The sequence below is a fragment of the Gekko japonicus genome, unplaced genomic scaffold (genome assembly GCF_001447785.1).
Source record: "Gekko japonicus isolate JY-2015 unplaced genomic scaffold, Gekko_japonicus_V1.1 scaffold4226, whole genome shotgun sequence".
Lineage (NCBI taxonomy): Eukaryota > Metazoa > Chordata > Lepidosauria > Squamata > Gekkonidae > Gekko > Gekko japonicus.
This window is the reverse complement of record NW_015162602.1, coordinates 1-10,107: the sequence shown is the minus strand read 5'-3', so window position 1 is coordinate 10,107 and position 10,107 is coordinate 1. Positions and strand designations below refer to the sequence as shown.

Below are 10,107 nucleotides of genomic sequence, written 5' to 3'. Positions count from 1 at the left end.
TCTCTTGCCGCGGACCCCTAGTGGCGGTCCGCGTACACAACACTCTCTTTCCCCAATTCATCTTGCTTCCTCTCTACCTCTCCAGTGAGACAGTGGCATAACTTTGGGACTGAAGTTTTAGCGCCATCAGAGATTGTTTTCATTATTTATTGAATTGTCGAATTAGTTTTAATGTTTTTTCACTGCCCTGAGCTCTGTGTGGGAAGGACGATCTATAAATTTAAATTATAAATTATAAATAAATAAATATAAATAAACTTTGTGAGGCAGGTTAAGCTGAAAGAATAACTGGCCCAAGGTCACCCAGTCAGCTTCATGGCTGAGTGATGATTTGAAGGTAAGTCTCCCGAACAGGGGAGCTGCGGTGGCTCAAGTGGTTAAGATGCTGAACTGCAGGCTGTGGAAGGTCGGTGTCTGGGCCTGGCTGGGGCGATGGCACGCGTGCCCGCAGAGAGGGCTCTGAGTGCCACCTCTGGCACCCATGCCATAGGTTCACCACCACTGTTCTAGGCTGATCCTGCACTGAGCAGGGGGTTGGACTAGATGGCCTGGATGGCCCCTTCCAACTCTATGATTCTGTACAAGCGGCTGAATATCTGCTGGTCACCTGACTGTTTATCTATTAGATTTTAATCTGCCCCTTTCTCTAAGGGCACCATATTGTGATTCCCCTCCTCCCACTCCATCCTCACAACAACCAGGCTTTTTGGTTGAGAACAGCGACAGGCACCAATCTTGTCTGGCACTCTCTTTCCCCAATTCATCTTGCTCCCTTCTCTACCTCTCCTGTGAGACAGTGGCATAACCTTGGGACTGAAGTTTTAGCGCCATCAGAGATTGTGTTCTTTATTTATTGAATTGTCGAATTATAGTTTTAATGTACGTTTAATGTTTTTTCACTGCCCTGAGCTCTGTGTGCTCAGGGAAGGACGATCTATAAATATAAATTATAAATAAATAAATATAAATAAACCTTGCGAGGCAAGTTAAGCTGAAAGTATGACTGGCCCAAGGCCACCCAATCAGCTTCTAGGCTAAGCGATGATCTGAAGGTAAGTCTCCGGGACAGGATTGCCAGCAACCTGGAGGGGAAAATGTCCTGTCCCCTTTAATAGGGTTATAATGGGATGTTGTTTCCCAGGTGACGTGATTTACCTCCATGCCATTAAAAGCTTCAGCCGCCCATTTCTGCACATGTGATAGGACCCCGTGCCTTGAATCCTAGTCTGACACCCTAACCCCTGCAGCACCTATCTGCCTTGCGGCTAACAAAGCCACAGGAGCCCTGCCAAGGGTTAAAAAGATGAGGACTCTCAAAGCTCCTTTTGCAGCACCCAAGACCAGATTTTCCCGTTCTTCAATAAAACTTTGTTGGTCTTAAAGGGGCCACTAGATTCGCACTTTGTCCTGCTGCTTCAAACCAACACGCCTACCCCCCACCCCCAAATCTGAACCAGTTTTTCAAGGGTTACTCTGATAGAACTCTGAGCCCTAGAGAGGCCCGGAAAGAAGGGGGGGGGAGGCGCTCTGCGCGTAAACCATAAGACAGTCTGAAAGACCCCTTTCCGGCGGATCTTCAGAGCAGCCACCCTCAGGGTGGGATGAATAGTATGTGGTGAGCTTCCCCCCCCCCCCCCGCCCCCCAGTTTAATAGAAGAGGCCGTTTGCATGGACTGGGAAAAGTGATGCACTTCAGTGCTTTGGGTTGTGCTCTGTTGCAGCGATGCTCTACTGCTCGAAAGGGCTTACTCCTGGGAAACTGTGCATGGGATTTGCTGCTCCCCGGGTGGCAGGCTGGAAACTGGAGATGCCCTCGAGCTGTATATTCCTTGCAATACCCATCGTAGGCCAAGCACAAGCCGGCCTCCCATTTATCTTTTCTGGGAAGGCTATAATGGAAGAGCAGTTCCAGGAGTTCCTGGATTACCCATCTGCTCTAGACCTGTTTAAATCCGGTTTCAGGCCTAGGTTTGGAAGAATAAAGTTATCAGTGTTCCCTCTAAGATGAGTTAGTGTGAGCTAGCTCACAGATTTTTTTTTAGCCTCCGGCTCACACATTTTTGTCTGAGCTCAGGAAGGGATGGCTCCAGAGCAAACTAATTTATGCAGCAGCCAAGTCGCTCGCTCGCAACTTTCATGCCAGTCGCTCACAAAGTAGAATTTTTGCTCACAAGACTCCGCAGCTTAGAGGGGGCATAGGAACTTGTCACACTGTTACCTTGCACCCCTGGGAGCTTTAGATGTGGGGCACAGAATGGAAATTACATCACAACATTGCCTTTGAGTGAAAATCTGAACATGATGTCAGCTCATCAGGTGAAACTATGGAATCCCCCCCCCCAAAAAAAACCAACCTCTATGGTAATACGACAGAGTTTCGAGAAACTCCAGGCTGCCATACAGGTTTTCACCCAGAAAAGATGTCGATGCATTGTGTGATGTCATTTGGGGTCATTTCCGATATCCCCAAACCAATGTTCCCTCTAAACCGTGGAGTCTTGTGAGCAAAAATTCTACTTTGTGAGCTACTGGCATTAAAGTTGTGAGCAAGCGATTTGGCTACTGCATAAATTAGGGTGCTCTGGAGCCCTCCTTCCTGAGCTAAGACAAAAACGTGTGAGCTGGAGGCTAAAAAATGGTGAGCTAGCTCACACTAACTCAGCTTAAAGGGAACACTGCCCCAAACTGACCCAAAATGGCTATTTGGGTTTAATTTCACCTCACTTATATCTGAATGCACGCCTTTGTTTCATCCATCTCTTTTATTCTCGGATTCTTTAGGGCCTCAGGCAGAGAAGACTCTTCCTAACCGCACGTTACCTCAGACCTTTTAAACGGTGGCAATCGCAGGTTGTAATAAGAGTCCGCCCAGACTGCTTCGCTTTCATCATCTGAAGATCAGGAAAGAGGCTTGGGAATGGAAGTCTGATAAATTTCATCTGGTCCTGAGGCAAAATGACCACAACAGAGGAAGGAGTTCTTCAGTTTCCCGTTCAGCTAGAGCAAGGGCCGCAGACTGATATTAAAATGGAGGAGGAAAGCTCAACAGGTCCCCAGTTGAGTGAAGAGGAGTCAAGGAAAGCCCCTCATGTCCTCCAAGCTGGGACTATCGGGGGATTCCTGCAAAGGAGTCCAGGAGAAGATGTGAAACAGGAACAAGATGAGGGGCAGCTTCAGAGATGGGAAGTCCAATGGCAGGAGTTCCTGAAGACAATGGAGGGCTCTCAGTCAAGCTGGAAGAATCCACAGTTGAGGGGTGAATGTGTCTCTTCAGGTGAAGTTCGGCCTGTTCCACCTCTGCTTCAAGGACAGCCAGTCACCCTCTGCCACACTGTGGGAGAGCACGTCTCCCGGGACCTACCAGATCCTTGTGAACCTCACGGGCGAGCCCATAACAGGCTTGAATGTGGAGACTTTGGGCAAGTGAAGGAAAAAACGGAAGGCCAGGAGGCCCTTGGCACAGAAGTACAGCGCCAGTGCTTCAGGCAGTTCCTCTACCTGGAGGCCGAGGGCCCCCTCAGTGTTTGCTGCCAGCTCCGGGAACTTTGCCATCGGTGGCTGCAGCCCGAAAGACGCACCAAGGAGCAGATCCTGGAGCTGGTGATCCTGGAGCAGTTCCTGGCCATCCTGCCCCCGGAGATGTTGAACTGGGTGAAGCAACATGGCCCAGAGACCTGCTCCCAGGCGGCCACCCTGGCGGAGGAGTTCCTGCTGGAAAAGCAAGCAGCAGAAGGACCAGAAGAGCAAGTGAGAGCGACATAGGATTCCCACTGTGCTTACTGTAGGCTGTAGGGGTACTGTAGGCTGATCCTGCATTGAGCAGGCGGGTGGACTAGATGGCCTCTATGGCACCTTCCAACTCTGTGATTCTATGATTCTTGGCAGCTCTAAGAGTCTGCTTTGACTGGTGAGCAGGACAAAACTGTAGAACAAATTAAAATGTATGCCCTTGGAGCTGCGGTGGCTCAAGTGGTTAAGACGCTGAACTGCAAGCTGTGGAAGGTCGGTAGTTCAGCAGTTCGAGACCCGAGTGTGCCGCATGACGGAGTGAGCTCCCATCTCTAGTTCCAGCTCCTGCCAACCTAGCAGTTCGAAAGCAAGAAATTGCAAGTAGATAAATAGGGACCACTTCAGTGGGAAGGTAACAGTGTTCCGTGTGCCTTGGTGTTTAGTCAGGCCGGCCACGTGACCACGGAAACGTCTTCGGACAGTGCTGGCTCTTCGGCTTTGAAACGGAGATGAGCACCACAACCCTAGAGTCGGATTCGACTGGTTTTCGAGCAAGGGAACCTTTACCTTTACCCTTTTATGCCCTTAGAAGGGTCTAAGGTCACCCAAATAAAAGCAGAGAAGCATATTCTGTTAACATTCTAAATCGTAAGAGGAGCACCCACGAGGACTCACGCGGGGGGGACATTCCCTCACCTCTGCCCTTGCATCTCCCAGGTTTTGCCCGCTGCGGCAGGGAGAAGCCCTGCTCCCAGTTTCTGCCCCTGTTGTCAAATCCAGGTTAGGGAATTCCTGGAGATCTGGGGGCAGAGGCTGAGGGAAGTGAAGTTCGGAGCGGGAAGGGACCTCGGTGGGGAATAACTCCGTAGTGTCCGCCCTCCGAAGCAGCTGTTTTCCTGCAGAAAAACCGGTCCACAGTCGTCTGGAGATCAGCTGTGATTCTATGAAACCTCCAGCCCCCAAGTAGAGGTTAAAAACCAAACCAAAGAGCAGCACAGAAGAAGTATGCAAAACATGAAATAACCTTTGCTCAGCAATAAACAACCACAAGTGTTAAACAATTGTATCAAAACGTAATAAGGATATAATAAAGAGGACACAGTCCAATATAGATAGGGGCTCTGGCAAGGTATAGATCGGGGCTCTGGGGCAAGTGATGCTCTGTCTTCTTGGTGCTGGGGGGGCCAACATTGGGAGGGCTTCTAATGTCCTGGCCCCACTGGTGGACCTCCTGATGGCACCTGGTATTTTTGGCTACTGTGTGACACAGAGTGTTGGACTAGATGGGCCTTTGGCCTGATCCAACATTGGTGTCTCTTATGTTCTTATGTTCAGTGTAATACAATGACATTAAATATGACAAGGCTTGTTTTGGTGTAGTGGTTAAGTGCGCGGGCTCTAATCTGGGAGAACCGGGTTTGATTCCCCACACCTCCACTTGCACCTGGCTGGATGACCTTGGGCAAGCTGTAGCTCTGATAAGAGCTGTCCTTGAAAAAGAGCAGTCTCTGTGAAGACCTCTCTCAGCCCCACCTACCTCACAGGGTGTCTGTTGTGGGGATGGGGAGGGAAAGGAGTTTGTAGGCCGCTCTGAGACACCTTTGGGTAGTGAAGGGCAGGGTATAAACCCAATCTCTTCTTCTTCTTCTTTACATACCACAGGACATAGATACATTTATCAACTCATACACCAGAAACCCCAATAATATGGAACACAATCTCCGAGTTTTAATAGTCCCACAGGAGTTCAAGGATTCACTGGAGCCTGGCGGATGAGGTTCCTCCGATAGTCTTCTTGGCACATAAGCTAATTGATAACCAGTCACGTTTTGCCAAAGGCTTCTTCACAAAGATGGACCTCTTTTCTGCTCCAGAGGGGAAAATTTCACCAACGTGTTGTTTCCTTGCGCAAAGATGCTGCCAATCTCACGTCAAAGTGCAAAGCATCTTGCAGGTCTTGCCCACTGGGGGAGGGAGATTGTGTTCCATATATTGCTGGAGTTTCTGATGAATGAGCTCAGATTATTTCCTTTGTTTTGCCCACCTGGAGGTCAGCAACCCGGCCCCGTGACGGGACATGGGGTGGTGATGGGGGGAGGTCGCAAGACACTCGTTGTGCTAACTTTCTGGCCTGACCCGAACAGGATCTTCATTTCCATTTCAGGGGCTGGAGCCGAGGGACGAGGCAGCGCGGGACACCTCCAAAGCCGCATGGGCTCCCTCGGACTGCTGGCAAATGCCAGTCAACAGGGAGGCACAACAGGAGGGTGACGCAGGAGGCAGAAGTTGCCTGGGTAAGGATTGACCTCGTCCACAGTTCAGCTGCCTTATCACCTTGTAGCCGGCCCTTTCAGGAGTTCAGGACCTCTTATGTAGCTCTCTCCTCCACCATTTGATCCTTACGATGACCCTGTGAGGTCAGTGGGGCTGCCAACTCTGCGTCTGGAAATTCCTGGAGGCTGGGGGGTGGAGCCTGGGGAAGGCAGAGTCTGAGGAGGGGGAGGGGCCTCGCCCTCATTCAGCCAGGAGGAGGCAGGAGAAGAGGGAGGGTAAGTTGCTTCCTCCCCGCCTCTCCCCACCCCTGCCTGCCTGGGGTCAGGGAGGGCCTTGGCGGGGCTTCCTCGCACTCCCGCTGGCCTTGCTAATGAGTTATGCTAATGAGTTCCCCTAGCTCTTTTTCTACAAAACAACCCCTGTGAGTGATCAATTTGGCTACTGCATAAGCTAGTTTGCTCTGGAGCCATCCTTCCTGAGCCAAGACAAAAACGCATGAGCCGGAGGCTAAAAACTCATGAGCTAGCTCACACTAACTCAGCTTAGAGGGAACACTGCTGGTAAGTCCTCCCCCCGCCTCCATCCGTTGCCAATGGGATTTAGCAACCCAAGGATGCTGACCACTGACACCGGCTCTGGCTTCACCACTCACTGGCAGGTAACCCATGGCTCTTTTTGTCTCTTAGCAGGCAAACGGTTCAAAAGTGCGAACGAGGAAGAGAAATTCGGTCTGGAAGGATCTGACCACATGGCTGCCAGTGACGTCTCCGAGGGAAGAGTAAACGTGATGCATTTCCAGAGTCATAGAGGGGAATCACAGCGTACACACTGGCCGGAACAGAAGGGAATATGCTCCAGGGCAGGAATACGAGGGCCAGTTCCTTCTCAGGGCCCCAAACCAGTCTTCAAAACCGTCATACAACACAGAATTCACCCAGGGCAGAAACTGCCCACAGTCGATGGAAGAAGCTTCCGGCAGTCATCAGACCTTGTCAAATCTGAGCACATCCAAGCGAGCCGTAAGCAATACTTGTGCTCGGACTGTGGGAGGACTTTCTTCATGTTCTCATCTCTGAGGACTCATCAGAGAACCCACATGGACCATGAGAGAAGCCAAGCAAGAGGAGCAGCCATACAGTAGGCCCGGTGCTATGAACTGTGAGGATGTGGTTGCCAGGCCACGGCTGGCAGCAACCAAAGGGAAGCTCAGGGGTGAGGAAATAGGGAGACCATGATGTCCTGGGCCACCTCCAAATTCCATCACCTCATTCTCCCGCATGTGTGCACAAGCACTTTGTGTCAATGAACAGACAGGGCCTTGCTGGATCAAAGTCAGCCTTCATCCTCAACTGAAATCCAGGAAAGGAAGCTGGCATCCAGAATGCAAAGACAACAGGAGTCCCCAATTCCTGCCCCCCGATTCCTTCAGAGATGTAAACTTTCAAACCACAGCCCAAGCGTTAATGCGGTTTGTTCCTCTGTGTGCCCTCACGTGGCTATTAAAATGAGACTTCTGACTGCACCTCTTCCCACATTCAGAACATTTATATGGCTTCTCTCTTGTATGGGATCTCTCATGCACCATGAGGTCCGAGCTGACACACTGAACCCTTTCCCGAAGGCCAGACACTTATACGGCTTCTCCCCAGTGTGGATTCTCAGTTGCCGACTAAGGAGAGACCTCACGCTGAAGCTTATGCTGCACGCCATGCACTGATATAGTCTCTCACCCGTGTGGATCCTCTGGTGTGTATTGAGATGAGACTTCTGAATGAAGCTTTTCCCACACTTGGAATACTAATATGGCTTCTCTTCAGTGTGGGTCCTTTTGTGCACCATGAAGTCTGAGCTCACCTCAAAACTTTCCCCACAGTCTAAACACTTGTATGGTTGTTCTCCTGTATGGATTCACCGGTGCCTGGTGAGAACTGAGCTCACACTAAAGCTTTTCCTGCACTCATGACTTGTGTAGGGCTTCTCCCCTTTCTGGGTCCGTTGGCGGCTAATCAGCTGTGAGCTCCAACCAAAGGTTTCCCCACAATCATAGCATTTAAATGGCTTCTTCCCCGTGTGGGCTCTCTGGTGCGTAATAAGGTCGGAGCTCACGCTAAACCCTTTACTGCAGTCTGAGCATGTGAATGGCTTTTGCCCAGTGTGAATTCTCTCATGATTCTGAAGGCGGGAGCTCTGGTAGAAACTCTTCCCGCACTCCAGGCACTGGTATGGTTTCTCACCTGAGTGAGTCTTGATGCTTAACAAGGTGGGAACTCACAACAAAAGCCTTCCCGCATGGGGAGGACACATAGGGAGGAATTTCAGACAGACGATATAATCCGGAAGAGGAACGGTTCCCAAACAGTTTCTGGTCTGTCATTTCAGACAGAACCGTTTTAGAACCGGTTCCCTACCGGAATATATTTGTAATTTCAGACACAAATGCTTCTGTCCCATTTAGGAAACGGGGCTGAAGTGTTTTACCTGTCAAGTAGTCTTCAGTTTCCTCTCCTGGTTCTGATGCACTTTTTCCCGCCGTTTTTCGCCTGTGCGGGCGATCTCTGGTTTTTTTGTTGTTTTTTTTGGAATGTTCGCTTTATAGCGTTATATTGAAATGCCTGGAGTGTTTTGTTATAGTGCTATAGCGCTATAGCACTCTAAAGCAAATGTTTTTTTTTTAAGCTGGAGATCGCCTGCACGGGCAAAAAACGGCGGGGAAAAAGTGGGGAAAAGCGGTGCAGTCTGAAATGGCAAACCGCTTCAGATCCAGCTCTTTACCGGAAGGGGGAAGCCATGTGTGAAATGACAGCCCTATACCGGTTTACTCCATGACGGATCAAAAATGGCTTCAAAATGGGTTAAAAAGGGTAATGTGAAATTCCTCAGGGTTTCTCTCCTGTGTGGATCCTCTCATGGGCCAGGAGGGTTGACCTCATGCCAAAGCTTTCCCCACAATCGGCACACTCGTACGGCATCTCTCCCATGTGAGTTCTCTCATGGGCAATCAGGCCTAAACTCCCACTGAAGCTTTTCCCTTACATGGCGCGAGCCCACTCCTTCTTGCCTTTGTGGATTTGCATTTGCACTGTTGTTTCACAGCCTGTGGGTTCAGCTCTAGCACCAGGAGAGGGCACCCTCGCCATTTCCTCCAGACAGGTTTCCTTCCCACAGAACTGAGAAACATTCTCATCCTTCACACTCAGTGATGACCAGTGTTCCCTCTAAGCTGAGTTAGTGTGAGCTAGCTCACAGTTTTTTAGCCTCCGGCTCACGTATTTTTGTCTTAGCTCAGGAAGGATGGCTCCAGAGCAAACGAATTTATACAGTGGCCAAATTGCTCACTCACAACTTTATGCGACTATCTCACAAAGTAGAATTTTTGCTCACAAGACTTCATAGCTTAGAGGGAGCATTGGTGATGATGACCCATGCAGTTCTACTAGAACAGGTTTCTCCAGCTGCTGTTTCTCTTCCTCCACCTTGACATCCCTCTCTGGACTTTCCCCCGCTAGGATGAAGAGAATCCCAGCTCGTGAGGATGTGTATAATCACAGCCCCAAAATACTTAAAATTCAGAAAGAACATAAAAGCTGCAGATCCACAAGAAAAATGCAAAGGGGAGGGGAGAAGATAAATAATTAGAAAACTCCCTCCATAACAAAGGACTGCCTAGGCCCAGGGCTAGAAAAATAGGCTTCCTGATTGGCTAGCCTGGAACCTTTGGCATCTGTTACAACTTCCCTGACTGGTTCAGGTTAGCCAGTCAGGAGGCTGCTCATCTGACCTCCCCAAGGATACACAGTCCAATGTGAGAATGGGATATCTTTATATCTCTCTCCTCATAATGAGTTATTTTGCATTTTTAAAAGAGACACAGTATCCCCCAAAAGGTGTCATGGAGTTTATTAATTCAAAGGGTAAGCCACAGTAGCCGGTTGCAAGAAAAATAATCAAGACTCTCACAGCACATTAAAGATTAATAAAAATTTTACTCTTAACAAAAAATTTTGTGGGCTAGAGCCCCCTGTGTGAAATGCAATGAGTGGATTTACTTCTTTAGAACATTTTGTAGAGCCAGTTTAGTGTAGTGCGGACTCTAATCTGGGAGAA

At 49.5% G+C, this 10,107-nt stretch overlaps 1 protein-coding gene and 1 pseudogene across 1 annotated transcript; one reads left to right on the top strand and one right to left on the bottom strand.

The window, feature by feature from the left end:
• The first annotated feature begins 2,792 nt into the window (after positions 1-2,792).
• Positions 2,793-7,011, top strand: LOC107106344. The gene is made up of 3 exons (XM_015406477.1): positions 2,793-3,747; positions 5,874-6,023; positions 6,690-7,011. The coding sequence occupies exons 1-3, from the start codon at positions 2,956-2,958 to the stop codon at positions 6,783-6,785; spliced, it is 1,038 nt and encodes a 345-aa protein (XP_015261963.1). The 5' UTR covers positions 2,793-2,955; the 3' UTR covers positions 6,786-7,011.
• A 120-nt stretch (positions 7,012-7,131) lies between these two features.
• On the bottom strand, positions 7,132-9,031 carry LOC107106338 (annotated as a pseudogene).
• Positions 9,032-10,107: the final 1,076 nt, after the last annotated feature.

Bases quoted from the DNA above. Each gene is read 5' to 3' on its own strand.
- LOC107106344 (XM_015406477.1), top strand. From the start codon at position 2,956: ATGACCACAACAGAGGAAGGAGTTCTTCAGTTTCCCGTTCAGCTAGAG. The intron at 3,748-5,873 runs GTGAGAGCGACA...TGACCCGAACAG, and splicing joins CAGAAGGACCAGAAGAGCAA to GATCTTCATTTCCATTTCAG. The intron at 6,024-6,689 runs GTAAGGATTGAC...TTTGTCTCTTAG, and splicing joins AGGAGGCAGAAGTTGCCTGG to CAGGCAAACGGTTCAAAAGT.